The sequence below is a fragment of the Rhincodon typus genome, chromosome 9, assembly GCF_021869965.1.
Source record: "Rhincodon typus isolate 14 chromosome 9, sRhiTyp1.1, whole genome shotgun sequence".
Lineage (NCBI taxonomy): Eukaryota > Metazoa > Chordata > Chondrichthyes > Orectolobiformes > Rhincodontidae > Rhincodon > Rhincodon typus.
Window position 1 is genome coordinate 13,611,305 of NC_063340.1, and position 22,970 is coordinate 13,634,274.

General features: G+C 40.4%; 1 protein-coding gene across 1 annotated transcript in view; it reads right to left on the minus strand.

Annotated features, from left to right (window-relative positions):
* Window positions 1-22,970, minus strand: part of cfap61 (cilia and flagella associated protein 61) — a 183,179-nt gene that overhangs the window by 27,008 nt on the left and 133,201 nt on the right. Inside the window, exons 22-23 of the mRNA XM_048600915.1 lie at window positions 20,509-20,600; window positions 3,758-3,963 (exon numbers count right to left, since the gene is read on the minus strand). Coding sequence (XP_048456872.1) covers window positions 3,758-3,963; window positions 20,509-20,600 — 298 coding nt within the window. The remainder of the gene's footprint in view (window positions 1-3,757; window positions 3,964-20,508; window positions 20,601-22,970) is intronic.

A 22,970-nucleotide genomic window follows, 5' to 3' on the forward strand; every position in this document is an offset into this window, starting at 1 on the left:
TTGAAAACTGCTTTGGGAAACTTCAGCATAGTTGAGGACACTGTGTTAGAAACCTTCATTAGGATCACTAAGGACTTGATAAAAATATACAAATTGCGCAATGCACTCAAAAAACATATGTTTCCTATCTCTGTGCACAGATGTATTCAGCTTTCTTTTCCTCACTGAAATTCTTAGAATAATGGAAATCTTACACACAATCCTTAATCTTAGTTTTCTTCAGTTCCCATCAGATGCCCATTAACACAAGGGAGCACATGAAGCATATGCTAAATGACATTCTACTTAGCTCAGTGCATAAACACCATTACAGTCCACCAAGTCAATCAAAATGCTGAACTCTGAACTAAAATCCATAACAGGAACAAAAGTGCTGGATATATATAGCAAGCTCCACGGCATTTGAGCAGAGAAGAGATAAATGAATATTTCATATACAGACCCTTTACCAAGGCGGTCAATACTTAAATATTAATAATTATTTCTTCTTTGGATACCAACTGAGTTGGTGTGTATTTCTAGCACTTTTGGTCTCTATTTTGAAGTATTTTCCAGCATTCCTAGTATTTGTCTTTATTGGTACAAGAGAACAATAACACACCAATACTAACAGCATCTTCTCTAAAGGGGTCTCATCAAATAGTAATAATGGATTGTTGGTACTGAGGAAAATAGAACATTATGCCATTCCATATATTTGAATTGTGTCATCTTTGAAGTACCTCACCTACCTTCAATTTCTCAGTACAATTTACTTTTTAAAACAATATTTTTCTAATAAATATGTCCTAGAACAACTCAAGTCTTATTTAAATACTGATGCTTATGTCAAATCTGCACAAACAAAATATTTTTAAAAATACGGCAAGTCCACAAATATTTTATGATAGGACCATTCCTGTATGTGTTCTATTTGAAATATTAACATTCCCATTTGAGCCAATGCTTTCAGTGGCTCAAATACTTCTTCAAGCACATGTTGCGCAGCAGTAAAGTGCAGAAGCATGTGGATAGAGCTGCATTTAATATGAAATTAAATGGACCTAAGTGAGGTTTGCAGCTGTGCTGAAATCTATGTTGCTTCTCAGTTAAAAGCAACACAGTTACGAATCACACAAATCTTTTCAAAAGACTTAGCCTTAAGAATATAGTGCCACATTTGTATGAATGACAAGTCTTCAAAATATGTAACAAAATTATGAAGCAAAGTGATAAAATCTAACCTGATTTACATCTGGGTAGGAGGAAGTTACACAGCCCTAGAACAGATTAATATGTGAAGTGTTTCTTAGCACATTTGTGTTTGTAACTGCACAAATGTACTGTGAAATTGCTACTATAGACCAATGGAGTTAAAGATGCTCCAGATACCACTATATATTTGAAGCTTCTGTAGTTCAGGTTGTGGGGAGATAATATCTTTCTGCCTGCTCCTGGCACTTGCATTGTTAGAAGTGGCTCCTTTAGCTGGATGCATTATCACAGCCCAACTCTTTATGCCATTTGCATTAAGGAAACAGCCTCATGTTTATCCAATGGACAGCAACAGATGGAGTGAAATAAGGTAAATAATTCCACCAAAGTTATCCCAAGGTCTTACAATAACATTAACTTCAGCATCCCATTAAAAACTGACTTGAGATCACAATCCAGTGTTTCTAACTACATTTCACATGTCATGATGTACAATGGAACTGTTACAGAGTTATAGAATCATACAGCACGGAAACAGACCCTTAGGTCCAACCAGTCCATGCTGACCGTAATCCTGAACTAAACTAGTCCTACCAGCCTGTTTTTAGCCCATATCCCTCCAAACATTTCCTATTCATGAAATTATCCAAATATCTTTTAAATGTTGTAACTGTATCTGCATCCACCACTTCCTCTGGAAGTTCATTCCACACATGAACCACTCACTATGTAAAAATGTTGCCTCTCATGTCTTTTTTAAATCTTTCTTCTCACACGTTGAAAATATGCCCTCTAGTCTTGGAATCCCCCACCCTAGGAAAAAGACACCTGTCATTCACCTTATCTGTACCCCTCATGATTTTATTAACCTCTATAAGGTTGCCCCCAACCTACTACATTCCATTGAAAAAAGTCCCAGCCTATTCAGCCTGTCCTTATAACTCAAACCCTCCATTCCTGGCAACATTTTGGTCAAACCCTCTCCAGTTTAATAATATCCTTCTTATGACAGGGTGACCAGAATTGGACACAGTACTCCAGAAGAGGACTCACCAGTGTCCTGTACACCCTCAACATGAGTCCCAATTCCTATACTCAAAGGTCTGAGCAATGAAGGCAAGTGTGCTAAATGCCTTCTTAACCACCCTGTCTACATGTAATGCAAACTTCAAAGAATTTTGTACCTGAACCACTAGGTATTTCCGTTCTACAGCACTACCCAAGGCCCTATCTTTAATTGTATAAGTCCTACCCTTGTTTATTTTACCATAATACAATACCTCACATTTATCCAAATTAAACTCCAGCTGCCACTTACCAGCCCATTGACCCAATTGATCAAGATATGTTTGTAATCTTAGAAAGCCTTCTTCACTGTCCACTATGCCATCAATTTTGGTGTCAACTCAACTCAATTTAATTCAATAAGCCTTGCTTATATTGGCTAGTGATATAACAGAAACACATCAGAAAATTATTAAACTATAGCTTTTAAAAACGTTGCTCTATTCTTTCATGTTATTATTGACATTATTTTAAATGCTTACATGATTTAACAACATAATTTTTTTGGAACGAAATTACTAATTAAATACACTTCCATATTTTCTGCAATTGTCAATGCTGACAAGCAACTAACAGGAAACAATGCAGAAACTCCTCACAGACCCTTTTACCATTTGGCTGTCTGCATTTTCTATGGAAGTATGAACTATGCTTTATTCTCTTCAATGTCTGGCTCAAATCAAAAATAATTTAAATCTACTACTTTCATAAAGATGGATCCATTGGGTTGATTAGACCATTTACAGATTGTAGGACATTAGGATACAGATGTAGAATGTTGAGTCTTATCTACTAGTGGTTGAGTCATCATCAACTAAGTTAAGATCAAATTGGTTTCAAAAAGTGGGTAGAAATACCACCTCCATTCTAATTGTGATGATATGTATACCGTAGTCTTGAGGGCTTTTATTGCACAATGCTAGTGTCCTACCTAGGTTCAAGTCCCACCTGCTCCACACGTACGTCACACTATCCTGAGCAAGTTGATTAAAAATACCTACGCTGTTATCTTGAGAATGTACTTTATATATAAACAACTATATACAGTAGTAAAGGAGTAAGCAAAGTTCATTCCAATATGTCTGAGTTTTGGGCTGGCTTCCCATGAAATTCTATCCTCTTTAAAAGAAGAGTGTCACAGCGAAGAAAATATACTTTTTAAAAGTGAGTATATGAATAGGAAGGGTTTGGAGGAATATGGGCCAAGTGCTGGCAAACAGGACTAGGTCAGATTGGGATGTCTGGTCTGCACGGATGAATTGGATCGAAGGGTATGTTCTCGTGCTGTATGACTCTATAAGTATCAATTTGACTTGGTGGCAGAGAACAGCACACTATCTCTGACTTTTGATGACTGGATATGATCAATTTTTATTCTTTTCTCCAGGCAATAGCCTTCACAATTGCACATGATTCAATCTGCAAAATCAGCCTTAAATACCATAAGAAAGAATATATAATACCATAAGAAAGAATACAATACCTATTTTTACCTTACCTGTAAAAATCTGAGATGAGGCCTTCGTCAAAGCGAGAACATAAATTGTTAAGGAGACGCTCATGCTGTCCATATAAGCAGATATAGTTGGAGACCGGCAAAGATTTCAGTGATAGACAAGTGATGGATTCTACCATGCTGTATTGGTTCAAGTGAATTTCAAAGTAGTTCCCTTTATCGATGCTTCCTGTGATTAGTTCACGACCCTAGAAAAAGGACAGAAAATAATCAATGTAACCCATTCTTGCTAACTGAATTATAAATTAGAAATCGATTTTCTGGATGGCAAGAAAGATTTTGTGGCATACACTATTTCCTTGCCCAGGAGGACAATACTAGTTTGATCCAATATGAATCAATGTATAGGCGAATATTTGACAAGATAAAAGAATGCAAACTCTCAATGTAAAGAGGCTTAAAAAAGGCTCTCATATATAAATGTATTTCAGACAGATTTTCACAGATAACTATGTTGGATTGTGTCATAGCTGGCTATATCCCATTTCTGTCTCCATCATGTTGGATCTAATTTATTACACATCTCTGGGGCAGGTGGGATGTGAACCCAGACCTCCGAGGCTAAAGGTAAGGGCACTACCACTGAAACACCAAAGCCCTCTCAGGGTGGATCTAAGATAAACCATCCAGTTAATGGAGGCCATATAAGAACCATGATGAGCTGAAAGTGAAGGCCTTCATCACTGAAAGTGACCACTTGCTAATAACCGTTGCCAGAGCTGAATGGAAAACAGTAGCTACTTTAAAAGCAAAATCCAAGGAAGTCTAATTTTATTGAATATTTAGTAATTTTGAAGTGCAGGTGATCACTGATAGGAAGCGTTTTGCACTTGGAATTGGTATTGATCTTTCAAAACAGATCAGGAGAGAGATTTCAGGAGAACAGGACCTGACCATAAGGTGACAAGGTAACCATAGAATTTAAATCATAATAGCTATAAAAAAACTATATTCAACTTACAAAACAAAAGAACATACATGAGTTGATACTTGTTGAATTGAGGATGGCACATCTCAACATTATTGAAAACTTATAGCATATGATAATGGCCAATGTAGAAGTGACAATAGCTGTATTTGTTAGGGTCCAACCCAAAGCATGCTATCTCCACATATATTGAAAATGCGATGGAAAGTACCATACAATACTAACATAAAGGATAATTCCTTGCACTTCAGATGCTCATATTACTAGTATTTGCTATGAATGCACAGCATTCATTCTCTGTCCGTGTGATACTGTCTAGCCATGGCGTTCTGGTGGGTATCAGAGAGAAGAGTTTATGTTTAGAACATATTTAAGAAATTGCAGTCAAAGTGCTGAAAATTGTGGTTGGTTTTTGACAATGTTTAATAAATGTACAAATGTCCACATGTAGATAATGTGTAAATTATATTAATGAGATAACCTTTATTTATCTGTCAAATGGTTTAATTGGTGTGCATAAATCAGCCTCTTAGTAACTCAAATATTATTTAATACAAAAAAGCTTTTAAAATGTGTCTGTTAGTGTCACTGCATCTAAGGAATGAAGTGTAATTTGAAGAAATAAGGTGTAGAGCTGGATGAACACAGCAGGCCAAGACCATTCTTCAGAAGGGTCTAGGCCCGAAACGTCAGCCTTCCTGCTCCTCTGATGCTGCTTGGCCTGCTGTGTTCATCCAGCTCTATACCTTGTTATCTCAGATTCTCCAGCATCTGCAGTTCTTACTATCTCTGTAATTTGAAGAACCTGCCTTAACCAGTACATTTTGTAATTTTGACCCAGGAGTGTGGCTAGTTTTGTGGGTGGAGCCTAATCCAGCAATCTGAATCTTCAAGTAACATGATTGATAGTGTAAAACACCAGCCTGAAGGATATTCATTGGAGGTTACACAGATTTAAAATTCCTGAACTTTAATACTAGCTTAGCCAATTCTGCCTGGATTGTGCGAACATTACTTGCACAGACAGGTATAAATAAGTGATTCCTTCTGTTCAAGCTATGTTGGATTATCTGCAGCATTTTCAGCGCCTGAGGATCATTTGTGCAAACAACAGCAGAGAGATTCAATCATCTGTGGCTTCAATGTGTGGTTATATCACTACTTTTGAGTAATTAACTGACTAAGGATATCACACAGTACGTGATTGGAAACTGAATGTAGGCTGCAGATATTTATATCTCAATTTAATGTGGAGGAGCAGATAGCTGAAAATTGTAAAGACATGTTCCTGGAGCAGCAAGATATAAACACTACAAGGTGATGTTTTACAATGTGTATAGTTTCAGACTGAACACTGCAATTGCTACTGTAAATGTTATGCTAAGAAACAGGATAACTGCACTGAAATTGTCTCTGCAGAGAGTGGGGAAATACGCTAGAATACTCAGAAATGTGTGGCTACAGCAACAAGAGGCTGAAATTTATTTTGTTGTAATAACTGGCAGCTGGCAGCTCTGAGGAAGGGTCACCGGACCCGAAACGTTAACTGTTTTTTCCTTCACAGATGCTGCCTGACCTGCTGAGCTTTTCCAGCAATTTCTGTTTTGTTTCCTGAAGTCCCGTAGGGGATTGATGTTGGGCCTATTACTTTTTATTGTTCTTAATAATAATCCTGAATTTTTGCTTTGGGAGAAAACTTGTAAATTTTCAAATTTGTGTGAATGGCAGGACTACAAACAATGCTTGATTCCTTCATGCAGATATAGATGTGTTAGGGACCTATTTTAGTACAAATTAGTGTTTCAGAACTCCTCTACCCTTTATCCCTGTATAAATAGGGCAATCATCTCCATTGGGACAGCTCAAATTGGCCAGCATTAAACAGTGCTACTGCTCTTTACAGCCTTTTCATTTATGAAGTCTAACCTTGCATTTTTTTCAATTTGTATTTGATAAAATTGCTACATCTGAATCTGCAGCAGCATGTAAGAAATTTCTTACGGGTCTTAATGGGCTCCATCCTGTGCTCCATTGTATGATTGAAATACAACAGTTAAATGAGCCCCTTCCCTCAATGTCCTGATTGAGAAATCAGCCCAGTGCTCTTTACTACTGCCTACTGTAAACAGACCATCACTAGGTAGTATAAGTGTTGGGTTCCTACAGTTCCATATGCTTTAAGATTTTAAATGCTTTTAAGACCTTATCAGCAACCTCATAATCGGGCCTGTACCATTTGATCCATGGCAAACTTGATGCTGAAACATGCTGCATTGAAGCCATCATCCAAGATAATGGCTACCTTGATCAGATCATTTCTTATTGTATATTGCACAAACACATGAAAGGCCCCAGGGGGTCATTCATTGTCCTGTAAAGTGCCAGGGTACTTCTGATTACCCTGAAAGGGTGAGGTGTTTCAAAGGTTTAAGCAACAGCTGAAGCTGGCTGTCACTTCGTCTCCTAGGTAGAAGCAACAAGTGGTATTCACCATTAACAGGTGCTGTTGTCAAGCCAAAAAAGGTGGTCTGCCTATCACACAAATGTGTAATGTGATATTTGAATTTCTGTGTCAGTGTGATGCCAGGTATGTAGGCTGCATATCCCAAAGACTGGTGGATCATATCAAAAACATATCCCTTCACAGTTTTTTGCAACAACAAAGGAGCCATTAATATCCAACTAGCTGCAATTTAAAGGTTCATTTCTCAACGCAATGCTCTGACCAATCAGAGCCAATATGCTTCCTTTAAAATTTGAAATTTAAACAAAGCCCAGCTTTTAACTGTCATAAAAAATGGAACAGTAATGGCACAGGAACAGGCCCTTTGGCCCACCATGTCTTTGCTGACCATGATGCCATCCTAAACTAAACCTACCTGCCTGCACATGGTCCATATCTTTCTATTCTCTGCCTGTTCACATTTCTGTTTAAATGCCTCTTAAACAGTTCTATTGCATCTGCTTCTATGAACTTCCCCGGCAGCGAGTTTCAGTCGCCTAGCAGCTTCTGTGTAAAAGATTTGCATCGTACATCGACTTTAAACTTTTCCCCTCGCACCTTAAACTTATGCTGCCTAGATTTTGACATCTCCACCTCGGGAAAAGGACTCTGACACCTCAACATATCCATGCCTCTCATAATTTTATATATTTCTATTGTGTTGTCCCTCAGCTTCTGATGCTTCAGTGAAAACAATCCAAGTTTGTCTAATCAGAGATAGTAGGAACTGCAGATGCTGGACAAGGTGCAGGGCTGGATGAACACAGCAGGCCAAGCAGCATCATAGGAGCAGAGAGGCTGACGTTTCGGGCCTAGACCCTTCATCAGAAAAGGGGGAGGGGAAGGGGGTTTTGAAATAAATAGGGAGAGAGTGGGAGGCGGATAGAAGAGGGATAGAGGAGAGGATAGGTGGAGAGGAAACAAACAGGTCGAAGAGGCGGGATGGGGCCAGGAAAGGTGAGTGTAGGTAGGGAGTTAGGAAGGGGATAGGTCAGTCCAGGGAGGACGGACAGGTCAAGGGGGCGGGATGAGGTTGGTCGGTAGGAGATGGAGGTGCGGCTTGAGGTGGGAGGAGGGGATAGGTGGGAGGAAGAACAGGTTAGGGAGGCAGGGACGAGCTGGACTGGTTTTGGGATGCGGTAGGGGGAGGGGAGATTTTGAAACTTGTGAAATCCACATTGATACCATTGGGCTGCAGGGTTCCCAAGCGGAATATGAGTTGCTGTTCCTGCAACCTTCGGGTGGCATCGTTGTGGCACTGCAGGAGGCCCAGGATGGACATGTCGTCTGAGGAATGGGAGGGGGAGTTGAAATGGTTCGCGACTGGGAGGTGCAGTTGTTTATTGCGAACCGAGCGTAGGTGTTCTGCAAAGCGGTCCCCGAGTCTCCGCTTGGTTTCCCCGATGTAGAGGAAGCCACACCGGGTACAGCGGATGCAGTATACCACATTGGCAGATGTGCAGGTGAACATCTGCTTGATGTGGAAAGTCTTCTTGGGGCCTGGGATGGGGGTGAGGGAGGAGGTATGGGGGCAGGTGTAGCACTTCCTGCGGTTGCAGGGAAAAGTGCCGGGTGTGGTGGAGCTGGAGGGGAGTGTGGAGCGGACAAGGGAGTCACGGAGAGAGTTGTCCCTCCGGAAAGCAGATAAGGGTGGGGAGGGAAAGATGTCTTTGGTGGTGGGGTCGGATTGCAGATGGCGGAAGTGTCGGAGGATGATGCGTTGGATCCGGAGGTTGGTGGGGTGGTACGTGAGGACGAGGGGGATTCTTTTTTGGTTTTTATTGCGTGGACGGGGTGTGAGGGATGAGGTGCGGGAGATGCGGGAGACACGGTTGAGGGCGTTCTCGACCACCGAGGAGGGGAAGTTACGGTCCTTGAAAAACGAGGACAACTGAGATGTACGGGAGTGGAATGCCTCATCCTGGGAGCAGATGCGGCGGAGGCGAAGGAATTGGGAATAGGGGATAGCATTTTTGCAGGAAGGTGGGTGGGAGGAGGAGTATTCTAGGTAGCTGTGGGAGTCGGTGGGCTTGAAATGAATATCGGTTTCTAGGTGGTTGCCCGATATGGAGACAGAGAGGTCCAGGAAGGGGAGAGAGGTGTTAGAGATGGTCCAGGTAAACTTAAGGTTGGGGTGGAAGGTGTTAGTGAAGTGTATGAACTGTTCGAGCTCCTCGTGGGAGCACGAGGCGGCGCCGATACAGTCATCAATGTAACGGAGGAAGAGGTGGGGTTTAGGGCCGGTGTAGGTACGGAAGAGGGATTGTTCCACGTAACCTACAAAGAGGCAGGCGTAGCTTGGGCACCTTTATCTGCTTTCCGGAGGGACAACTCTCTCCGTGACTCCCTTGTCCACTCCACACTCCCCTCCAGCTCCACCACACCCGGCACTTTTCCCTGCAACCGCAGGAAGTGCTACACCTGCCCCCATACCTCCTCCCTCACCCCCATCCCAGGCCCCAAGAAGACTTTCCACATCAAGCAGATGTTCACCTGCACATCTGCCAATGTGGTATACTGCATCCGCTGTACCCGGTGTGGCTTCCTCTACATCGGGGAAACCAAGCGGAGACTCGGGGACTGCTTTGCAGAACACCTACGCTCGGTTCGCAACAAACAACTGCACCTCCCAGTCGCGAACCATTTCAACTCCCCCTCCCATTCCTCAGACGACATGTCCATCCTGGGCCTCCTGCAGTGCCACAACGATGCCACCCGAAGGTTGCAGGAACAGCAACTCATATTCCGCTTGGGAACCCTGCAGCCCAATGGTATCAATGTGGATTTCACAAGTTTCAAAATCTCCCCTCCCCCTACCGCATCCCAAAACCAGTCCAGCTCGTCCCTGCCTCCCTAACCTGTTCTTCCTCCCACCTATCCCCTCCTCCCACCTCAAGCCGCACCTCCATCTCCTACCGACCAACCTCATCCCGCCCCCTTGACCTGTCCGTCCTCCCTGGACTGACCTATCCCCTTCCTAACTCCCTACCTACACTCACCTTTCCTGGCCCCATCCCCGCCTCTTCGACCTGTTTGTTTCCTCTCCACCTATCCTCTCCTCTATCCCTCTTCTATCCGCCTCCCACTCTCTCCCTATTTATTTCAAAACCCCCTTCCCCTCCCCCTTTTCTGATGAAGGGTCTAGGCCCGAAACGTCAGCCTCTCTGCTCCTATGATGCTGCTTGGCCTGCTGTGTTCATCCAGCCCTGCACCTTGTTGTCTCAAGTTTGTCTAACCTCTTCTTATAGCAAATACACTCCAATCCCAACCTCTGTTGCACCCTCGTCAAAACCTCCACATCCTTCCTATAGTATGGTGACCAAAAATACAGACATTACTCCAAATGTGACCTAACCAAAATTCTATACAGCTGCTACATGACTTGCCAATACTCTATGCCCCGACCAATGAAGGCAAGCATGTTGTACACCTTCCTTACCACCTTATCCACGTGTGTTGACACTTTCAGGGAGCTATGGACTTGCACCCCAAGATCCCCCAGTACATCAATGCTTCTAAGAGCTGTGCCATTTACTGTACACTTTCCACTTGCATTTGACCTCCCAAAATGCATCACCTCATACTTGTCTGGATTGAACTCCATCTCCCATTTCTCAGCCCAAATTTCCAATTGATCTTTATCCTGCTGTATTGTTTGACAACCTTCCTCACGATCCACAACTCCACAAACTTTTGTTTTATTTACTAATCAGAACACTTACATTTTCATCTAAATAATTTATTTATATGACAAACAACAGAAGTCCCAGCACTTTTCCTTGTGTAACACCACTGGTCACAGCTTCAGACAAGAAAACACCTCTCCACAACTACCCTCTGTCTTCAATGACTCAGCCAATTTTATATCCAATCTACCAACTCACCATGGAGCCTATGTGACTTAATTTTCTGGACAAGCCTACTATGAGGGACTTGTCTAATGCTCTGGTAAAGTTCATGTTGCCATATCCACTACTCTACTCTAATCAATCATCTTAGTCACTTCCTCAAAAAACTCAATCAGTTTGTGAGACGAGACCTCCCAGACAAAGCCAAGTTGACTATCTCAAAAAGTACAATCTTTCCAAATATGAGTATATCCCTTCCTAAGAATCTTCTCCAATAATTTCCCTACCATTGATGTAAGACTCTATAAATTCTATACTTCAGCCTATAATTTCCCGGATTATCCCTGTTGCCCTTCTTAAACGAGAGAACAACTTTAGTTATTCTCTCGTCTTCTGGAGCCTCACCTGTGGCTAAAGGTGATACAAAAATCTCAGTGAAGGCCCCAACATTCTCCTAACTTGCCTCATCAGTATCTTGGGATAGATCCCATCACGCCCTTGGGATTTATCTACCTTAATGCTTTTCAAGACACATAACACCTCCCCTTAATATTGATATGCCCTACAATATCAACATACCCCTCCCTAATCTTACCACTATCCATGTCCTTCTCCTTGATGAATACCAACGTGAAGTACTCAGTAAGGACCTTACCCATGTCCTCTGGCTCCAGGCTGAAATTCCTTCCTTTGTTCTCGAGTGGATTATTCTTTACATAGCTACCCTCTTGCTCCTAATATATGTATAAAATGCCTTGGGATTCTCCTTAATCTTACTTGTCAAAGACATTTCATGGCCACTTTTGGCCCTCCTAATTTGTTTAAGTTCTTGTTTAAATTCTTTCCTGCTTCCTTTGTATTCCTCAAGGCCTTTTCTGATTTCTATTTCCTAAACCTTATATATGTTTCCTGTATCTTTTTGACTAAGCTTTCAATATCTCTTGTCATTCAGGGTTCCCCAATCTTGCCATCCTTAACTTTCATCCTTGCAGGAGCATGCTGGTCCTGAATTCTGATCAACTAGCTTTTAAAAGACTCCCAAATGTCAGTTGTGGATTTATCCTCAAATAGCTACTCCCCATCTATTTTCTCTAGTTCTTGCCTAATACTGTTGTAATTACTCTTGCCCCAATTTAGCATTCATCATTAAATTATGCATTCTCTACCAATTAGCAGTCTCCTCTCATGCAGTATAAATGTTGATGTACCCCTTGAACTTGTATTCATATGAACTGTCCTGATGAAAGCAAGATGAAAAGCTTTGACAGAATATGTCTTTTTTTTTAGCAATGCTCAAGTTAAGCAAAAGAGGTGGTTGGAGAAAACTGATGAGGTTGACAGGGACAGTTAGGCAAAATAATACATGAAGGATTGTGGGGGGAGTTAGGGCAAATTTTGACCATCAGGCAGAGCTGGAACTCCCACAGGAGCGAGAACTAGATTTTTTTTTGAGCAAATCTCAAATCTGCAACAAGGGAGAAAAATGGCTGGTAACACATTTACAGTGGGTAGGGTAAGTTTAATTAGTTTTGGTTGGAGAGGTAGCAAGGTGTACATGATTGCGCTACGAGGCCAAGTTTGGATAGTAGTTGAGTTAGTTTGAATTATCTTGTTAAAGACATCGGTAGAATGAACTTTTGCCACACACACACACACACACACACACACACACCACCCCCTCACCCTACCTCGACCCACTTCCAATCCTTTGGGCCTTTGTGACTTTAGCGGTCATGAATATAGGGGTTGAAACTTATACCTAAAATCTGCTGCTATCAGGATGCTTCTCAGAGATGAATTATGCTTCACCAATATCATAGAATGGCAATCTCCTGCCTTTTTCCTGTAACCTGCACATTATTTATGTATTTAAACAAACATCCAATGCCCTTTTGAGAGCCTCAATTAAATCTGTCACCACCACACTTCCAGGAAGTGTAGTCCAGAACCTAAATGTGTGAAAAAGAATTCTTTCTCACTTCACTTCTGCTTCTTTTGCAAAATGCTTTAAAACTGTGCCTCTGGTTCCCGATTGGTTTAGTAGTAGTTGATCCCTATCCATACTATCCACAACCCTCATGATTTTGAAGCCTTCCATCAAATCTCATTTTAGCCTTCTCCTCTCCAAGTAAAACAATCTCAATTATTTATGAAGCCTAACATAATGCATGCTTTTTTTAACAGCTCTTTACCCGTCCTGCCACCTTTAATGATTAAATTAGTACCCTTTATTTTACACTGCCTCTTCACGTTCTTCGTGCCAAAGTGCATCATCCCACACTTCTCTGCATTGAACTTTATCTGCCACCTAACCACTCACTCCACCAATTTGTCGATCTCCTTTTCAAGTTCTACACTCCTCCTCACAGTTTACAACATTCTCAAGTTTTCTGTCAACTGCAAACTTTGAACTTATCCCCTGCACACCAAGATTTAGTTCATTGATATAGATCAGGAAAAGCTAGATTCCCAATACTAACCACTGGGGAACTCCACAACAAATCTCTCCCAGCCCAAAAATACTCATTAACCATCATTCTCTGTTTTGCATTCCACAGCCAATTTTGTATCCACTTTGCTACTGTTCCTTTTATTTCATGACCTCCAACTTTCTTCACAAGTCAATTAAATGCCTTTTTGCAAGTCCACGTAAGCCACATCAAAAGCCTTCCGCTCATCAACGATCTCTGCTTCAAAAACCCCAGCAAGTTAATTTGACACATTTTCCCTTAACTTATCCATTTAACTTCTATCCTCTTGGGCTGCATGAAGGGGCAGTTTAACTTTGATGTGGTAGTCAACTAAGTAGTTCCTACACCTAAAATGAAAGTCAATCATACACATGTTGAATGATAGCGCCCATCTATTAAGAGACCTGAAAGTGTATGTACATTGAAATGACACCTGTGCTACCTAACTGTCCTCAAAGCACTTTTTTTTTCGACTTCCCACTTGTAAAGACTGCATCTTTTTATTTTTCTGTATTTTTGATTGTAAGCTGAAATACAAAAAGAAATGTTCTAAAATCAATGATTTTGAAAAGGATTGCTACATTTTCTAAAAGCAAGTTACTGACGCTTATTGTAAGTGCTATATACATTTCTAGCAACAGTAAGTATGAAGTGTTCACGACATCATTGTCACTAAAATTAAGATCAACTATTTGGTTGCATTTGTCAGTTCCCTGCCTTCCTTGGCTCCCTAAAGTTCTGTAAGCCTGGACCCATTCTCAGAATTTTTTCTCCACCTTTCTAATGCATTCAGATCCTTCCTAAACTGTCATGCGCAGAATTGAGTGTTACTCTAGCTGAGGCTGAACCAGTGTTTTATAATGGATTGAATACGCAATGTCAATGGGTTTGAAGGTGAGATAGGCATGTTAATTCCAGTGGGCACCCTGTCATTGCTTTACTGCCTGCTCCTATCCACACAATTTTACCAGCAATGATGTCGTGTGAGTAGTCTGTTTAAGGATCTTATCCCCTGCTGCCAGTGTTAACTAGTAGTGAGACAGGCCTCTGAATGGCCAGCAGCTCTCTAATGTAGGATTAACTGTCTCTAAGGGGTGGAAGTTCCATGTCCATTTTTAAAAATTCATTTGTGGGATGTGGGTGGAGCTAGCTGGTCAGCATTTATTGCCCTTCCCCAGTTGCACTTCAGAAGGTGGTCATGAGCTGCCTTCAGTCCACAATGTCATTAGGGAGGGAATTCCAGGATCTTGACCCAGCAACAGTGAAGAAATAGCAATACATTTCCAAGTCAGGATAGTGAGTGGTTTGGAGGGGAACTTGAAGATGGTGGTATTCCGATGTATCTGCTGCCCTTGTCCTTCTAAATGGAGGTGATTGTGGGTTTGGAAAGTGCTGTTTGAGGATCTTTGATGAGTTTCTGCAGTGCATCTTGTAGATAGTGCAGACTGCTGCAACTGACCATCAGAGGTAGAGAGAGTGATGTTTGTGGATGTCATGCCAATCAAGAGGGGTGCTTTGTCCTGGATGGTGTCAAGCTTCTTGAGTGTTATTGGAGCTGCACCCATCACACTCCCTGCTTGTGCCTTGTAGATGATGGTCAGACTTTGGGGAGTCAGGAGGTGAGTTATCTGTCCTAGTACTCATAGCCTCTCACCTGGTCTTGCAGCCACTGTGTTTATGCGGTGAGTCCAGTTGGGTTTCTGGTCAATGGTAACCCCCAGGATGTTGATAGTGGGGAATGCAGTGATGGTAACATCATTGAATGTCAAGGGGGAGTGGTTAGATTGTCTCTTACTGGTGATGGTCATAGCCTGGCACTTGTGTGACAGCAAATGTTACTTGCCACTTATCAACCCAAGCCAGGATATTGTCCAGATTTTGTTGCATTTGACCATGGACTGCTTCAGTATCTGAGGAGTTGCAAATGGTGCTGAACATTGTGCAATCATTGGCAAACATCCCCTCTTTTGACCTTATGATGAAGGGAAGGTCATTGATGAAGCAGCTGAAGATGGTTGGGCTTAGGACACTACTCCGAGGAACTCTTGCAGAGATGTCCTGGACCTGAAATGGTTGACCTCCAACAACCACGACCATCTTCCTAAGTGTCAGGTATTACTCCGCCAGTGGAGAGATGCCCCCCTGATACCCATTGATTCCAGTTTTGCTAGGGCTCCTTGATGCCTCACTCAGTCGAATGCAGCCTTGATATCAAGGACTGTCATTCTCCCCTCACTCTCACTCTGGAATTCATCTCTTTTGTCCACGTTTGAACCAAGGCTGTAATGAGGTCAGGAGCTGAGTGGCCCTGGCGGAACCCAAACTGGGCGTCACTGTGCTGGTTATTGCTGGACAGGTGCTGTTTGATAGCACTGTTGATGACATCTTCCATCACTTTACCGATGATCAAGAATAAATTGATGAGGCATCAATTAGCTGGGTTGCTTTTTATATGCAGGACATTCATGGGCAATTTTCAACATTGTCAGGTAGACACTGGTATTTTACTGTACTCAAAGAGCTTGGCTAGGGGAGCAGCAAGTTCTGGAGCATAAGTCTTCCGTACAATTGCTGGAAGGCTGTCAGGGCCATAGCCTTTACAGTATCCAGTGTCTCCAATCGTTTCTTGATATCACATGGACTGAATCAAATTGACTGAAGACTAATATCTGTAATGCTGGGGACCACTGGAATAGGCCGAGATGCATCATCCACTTAACATTTCTGGCTGTAGATCACTGCGATTGCTTCAGCCTTATCTTTTGCATTGATGTGCTGGGCTCTTCCATCATTGAGGATGGAGATATTTGTACAGCCTCCTCCTCTGTGAGTTGTTTAATTGTCCACGAGCATTCACGACTGGATGTGGCAGGACTGCAGAGCTTAGATCTGATCTGTCGGCTGTGGGATCACTCAGGTCTATCTATCACTTGCTGTGTATGTTGCTTGGCATGCAAGTAGTCCTGTTTGGTAGCTTCACCATGTTGACACCTCATTTTCAGGTATGCTGCTCCTGGCATGTCCTCTTGCACTTTCCACTGAGCTAGGGTTGATCCCCTGGCTCAATGGTAATGATTGAGTTGGGGATATACCGGGCCATGAGGATGCACATGGATAGCTGCTATTGATGACCCACAGCACCTCATGGATGCCCAGTCTTGAGTTGCTAGATCTGTTTGAAGTCTGACCCATTTAGCACTGTGATATTGCCACACAACACGATGGAGGGTATTCCCAGTGTAAAGACGGGACTTTGCCTCCACAAGGACTGTGTGGTAGTCACTCTTACTGATACTGTCATGGGCAGTAGCACATTAAGGGCCAATTGTTTGATGTTTGCAGGACAGGTAAGGCCCCATTAGCAGGATCCCCCCTGACATTTCAGCCAGGGAGGCAGGTAACTTGGCATTTTAAGTAATTCAGTACAAGGTTTTTACTTTGAAAGCCCATGATCCTATAGACCTTCTGATAGCCTTTCTAAACTAAGCTTGCCAACTTCAAAAATCTGTGCATATAAAATCCCAAGTCCTTCTGTTCTGCACCTCCCCTTGAGTATTGTATCCTTGTTTTTGTATTGACACAAACAATAAACCTTTACAAAAGACTTTTTAAAAATATTACATTTTTAATCCCATGTGCATTTCCTGATCAATTTTTACATTCTCTTTAGAAGTTTAAATTGAAAATTAACATTTCAGTGCACATTCTTCCTGTGTTTCTATCCGTGAAAATATTTCAATGTGACTGGCTTCTTACTCTGCTCAATAACATGACTATTTTTGGAGGATGCCCTTGACTAGGTGCAAGCTTCAAACTGATGTCAGAAAATCTATGACACAGAAATTGCTAAACTTTTTAGGCAGTGTTCTTTGAGGCCAGTGGTGATTGGTGTAATTTCATTGCTGTGAAATCCTTGCATTATTGTTCCTACTGGTAATGCTAAACTGGCTAGTTTACAGTTCCCCAAACTTGTTCTTTCTTGATTTTTAAAAAATGTAAAGTATTACCAGTCAGCCAATCCTCTGGTATTATTCCTATTTACAATGACTTTTTCATATCTGTAATAATGCCTCTACTATGTCCTCTCTAGCTTCTTCAAACTTACATGGATGCAATTTATACAGAACCTTGTGTTTTTCAATCCCTAAGCTTGCTTATCTTATCGCCTTCCTTTCTAACTTGACCCCTTTTTTTAAATCATTCAGTCCATTAGCATGATCATCTTGTTAGTCTCCCTGGTAGATCCATAGGCAATGTAATTATTTAACATTTCTGCCACCATTATCTGCAAGTTTATTTTTGTGTCTCCGATTAGCCAATCACTATTCTGAATTTTCTTTTATTATTTTTATGTCTGTAGAACACTTTGCTGTTTTATATTGCTTCATAATTAAATTTGGCAGTTCCTCTTTGACTTTCTAATTGTTTTATCAACTTATTTCCTAATGTCTTCACATTTCTTTTTGTCATCCTCTTTATGTTGTCTACCTGCACAGTGTGTGCCTTTTACTTTGCTTTCAGTTTTGCACTGAAATAGTTATTCATTCATAGTGTCTCATTATTGGCTAGTTTTCTTATTTAATGTAGAGTGATTGTTTTATTAGAAAATGTAATTTAGCATTAATAGTGGCCAAAGCGACATTAATACTAAATCTGGTGTTTTTGATTGGAATAACGTTTGTACTTGTATTACAGAAGAATGGGAACAGCCACAAAAGTATAAAAATAATAAGCAACTAATAACTTATTTTGATGAATTATATGTTCAGTGATGCCTTAATTTTGTTGAATTGTATGTTTTAACATGCATACTTACTATGTTTTGTTAAAATGTACACTTTTTTAATTGGCTCTTTTATAGCAGAGAAGAGTATGTTGTGTGGAAGTGAACCAGGCATACAGCATTTAATTACAACATTTAAGCTATAATAGAGAAAAAAAAATTGTGCCTTGCATTATTTTTGCCATGTATTAGATCTTATATTCATGTGCAGATCTTTTTATGTCAATAACTGTATTAAATATATGTCACAGACAAAAATTATCTTGAGGAAAAGTATAGATAAAGATAACTGGGCCATAGGAATCAATGCAATGATCACTTCTATATAGGAAATGAAATGCATTTACATTCTCCTGTTATGTACTTATTAATTTATCAAACATTTACACAGTGGGACTGTCTATTACAAAATGGCAGATGCTCATCTTTATGGGAATGGAAATACAATGCGAACAGTATTTGAGAGTGCTAAAGGTGATAAAGCTAATGGCTGCTAGAGATCAGTTTCACATGATCAAGTCAATTAGCATCATTAAAAATGCTAGATATTGATACAACAGCAAACAATGCTTGTAATAGTGCTAGAAAGGTGTTAGAAATTATTTGATTCTGCATCAAAGGTGTCCTCTTAATAAACCTCCCAATATAATGGCAATCCACCATTGGATATGACAAAATGTGATTAGAATTTCTGGATGACATTTCATGCTGTTTTTGGCTAAGTCGACTTCCTTACTGGATAATTTTAACCACGAATGTGCCATAAAATATGTTGGCTAGTTAGTGCCAAAAACAGAAGATGTGACCTTAGTAGGAGTTCTGTAACCTACGGAGGATTATGCCAATGTAAAACAAAAATCTTTGCTTTGATTCAAAGAATATGAAATGAATGTCAGCTTTACTTTTTCAACCTTTAGAAAATAATACTTGCAGATTTCCCATAGCCCTGCCTAATGTCCAAGGCAGAGGTTACATTGTTGTTATAAATTGTGCATGCGCCTTCAGAAACTCATAAAAATAAATATTAGAGTTATCCAATGTTGATTGTAACTGCTTATATTCCACCACAGCAATGGTTTCATGGCAGTATTTTTAATATCTTAGAAACAACTAAACGTAACTTTCCTAATTACTTAAAATACATAAAATTAAAATGTCAAAATTTCAAACATGCTTCTTAATCTATCAATCATATGTTGATGGATTTCCTGTGGCATTGCTCAGAATGAGTCAGGAGATATGCTTATTGTTTTACAGCACAGTACTGTCTAATAGATTGTAAAAGAAAATTATGTAGGGAGAGTAATCAAAACTATGGTAGATGGAATTAAATGTAGGTATGTATGAGTTGGTGGTCAGTTACTCATTTGGTTAGATAAGTGGTACTCAATAATGTCAATGGTTCAGGTTTAGACCCCATTTTGGCTGAGATTTCTTGCAGCCTGCATGTTTTCTTTGCTCCTCTGTTGTCCAATTGCATGAAGATGTGTGGAAGACAATGATTAATCTGGACAATGGGGTGCTACATTAAAAGAGAGAAAAAAAAGTGCAAAACTATCTATTTTGGGCCAAAAACAGACAGATCTATGTACCTGTGTTAATTAAAAGTGGAGATTCAAAAGAGACTTAGGGTCCATAATCACTATGTTAAGGTTAAGCACAAAAAATGAAGGAAGGATAATAGAATGTTAGCCCTTATAACTAGGAAGCTACAGCATAAAGGTAGGAATGTTTTGTTACTGCTGTACAGAACCCTTAAGAGGATGGCCTTGGAATATATGAAAGAAATGCATCATAGATGTACCAGAATGTTATCATGGTTCTTATGGTTAGATTATGAGGATTACATAATTGTCATTAACCCAGGTCACATAAACTGGTTTTATCTTTGCTGGAATAAGAAAGACTAAAGGATAATTTAACTGAGGATTATAGAAATTTGAAAGAAATTAATAGGTGAGACAGCAACACATTTTTACTGGAGGAGAGCTCTAGGACAAGGGTACATAAACCTTAAAATCACAGCTAGCTCATTCAGGAGTTAAGTTAGGAAATCCTCCTTCATGAAAGGATGGTAGAAGTGTGGAATTCTTTTTCACAAAGAGAAGAAGATGCCAGTTCAATTAATCATTTTAAATTCAAGATCACTAATCAATAAATTACTACTAATTGATGTTCCATTGTGATGCTTAATACTTACATATTCAGGTCGTGACTTTTGCGAATCTACACAGGATATGATCCCTGGCTTAGAAATATGTAGGTAATGGTATCCTCCAGGTAGTATGCCTCCTGTGTTGAAATACAAAAAAAAAGTGCGCATTTTCACATTTTAGGTAAAAATAATGAAGACTTAATGCATTAATAAATATATTTATAACTAATAAATTTGTCATAAGGTATCATTAGTAATTCAAACAAATGTGCAATGGTCATGGTTATAAGTTCCTGTTCTAAGTAACATCAATGTGACAGCCAGGCATGATGCTTGGTAGGGGGCATATATTAGCTGAACAGATCCAGGCAACTCCCCAAAGAGTGAAGAAAAATTGGAGAGAAACCTGTCCCACAATAACATTCAAACATTTCCCAGCTGCTGTCTCAGCCCAAAATTGCAGAGGCCTGGAGCAAGTCATCCACCTGTCCCCTTGGCTGCAGTTGGCATGTGACCCACAAAGACTGTACATTATAAGGAGAAACTCACCTTTGAATAATAAAATAGTCAAAGAGCAAATGTTACTGAAAAGGCAATTTTTAAAAAAATAACTTTTTTTTGCAACTGAAAATGAGGATTTTGTTTTAAAAGAGGGAATTGTTTTTATAATTCTGTTGCTTCTTCCCTGCTGGGTGCTACCAGCAGGATCACAGCTGTCATGGTGCTTCTGTGAATATGCTCCATACTGGAACTGGAGGTAGACACAGGGCTTAAAAACATGCACTTTTGTTTAATTTGTATTGAAGACATAGTTGGATTTTTTTTTACTGAATTACAATGTAAAAAAAACCTACAATATCAAGTGCTCCATTCAAAGCAAGAGGCATATTTTTGATGCATATTTAATTAATAAACACATAAGTGGAGATAATGTATTCTATGAGAACAGGTCCTTTTGGAAAATGCAAAATGTGCAGGAGTGAGTAAAAAGCCAAAAGAAAAGCAGGTTTCAAATGCCATCATAAAAGATGAGCTTTGAGCAGTTTATCTATAACATATCTGAATCTTCAACAGATGCCCATAGAAGTAAACAAATATTGTTTAATAATAATTTGAAATATTGGTTGTGAAGCTCCATGACATCAAGCACCACAAAGTTCCAATTTATTGTGTAGTGGTGAGCAATTGTTTGATTAGCAAGATACTTACTGCTTTATACCACGTTAGATATTTTATGCAAGCTTCTTAAGTTTCCAAACTGAAATGTATATAGTTGCCAAAATTGGAAAAAACAGTTTGGAGCTTGAATACTTGAAAAATCAAGCAGATTTATTTTAACATACATAATTTTTGAAAAGATGTATATTTGAATTATTCTATGCAAATCAGCTTTTTAAAACTGATTTATTAAGAGCCTGCAGGAATGACTTTCTAACAAACCCTTGATGAATATCTTGCTAAAATAACAAGAACAAAAGTCTAAAATAACCCTTTCTTAAACAAGACAGTTTACAACACTACACCAAAGTAAAACAATAGGCTGAATTTTGTAGAAATCAGTTACGCATTAATTTTGTTAAGTTTCATGGAGAGTTTTTCTCTGTGAGGCCTCACACAATTTCTCACTCTATTTTCCAAAATGAGCCTCATTACCTATACACCTCATCCCGACAGTGACTTTATTCATTACATCTTCCCTCTCGCCACAGGCAGAAGTACTCACCACTGCTGGGAATTCCCTGGATTCCCAGCTTCGGCACCATATTTAAAATGCAGTAGTGCACTAAGCCAATTACTGCCAGTCTGGGGCTGCCCTCTTAATTTGTGTGAATTGCCCCAGACTTGATGAAAGACGGAAATTAGCACCTTGCTTGCCTGATAGGGACCTGGAGGTCCTGGGTAGATGGGGTAGTGCAGAGGAGGGCTATTCTTTCTCCCCAGGGCCGGTAGAAAAGACTGTGCTGCCAGGCCCTGCCAATCTGTACTGAGGTTGCTACAAGGGTTAGCGCTGTTGCCACTGTCCAGAAGAAAGCCCAGCAATGCTGGAACAAAGTCAATTACCTTCTCTGCTCCTGAGGGTACGTGCCACCATCTTCTCTCTGCTACCTCACATTCACTCTTTCTGCTACTGCAAACATCTCCCACCACAGCTCATGGTCTATTACCCACACTTGTATACACCATCTTCCCAACTTGCTCTCAGTCACACAATACCCCAACACTCTATTAAATCTGCATGACCCCTACAATGCCTAGTCACTCACTTGGGAACCCTCACCAACTTACTGCTAACTTGCACAGCACCAACAACAGTGCTAGCTATTTGCATCCCATTCAATCTCTCCCTTTATCTCATTCCAGTAGAAAATACCCTGCAATAGGGCAAAAACAGAGCAAAGACAGATGGTGGCATGACCAACATTTGGCTCCTTTCCCTCAAAAAAAGGAGAATCCTTGCTTCGCAGAAGAGGTCTTTGACCACTCATGTGGTGATGCCAAAACCTCCA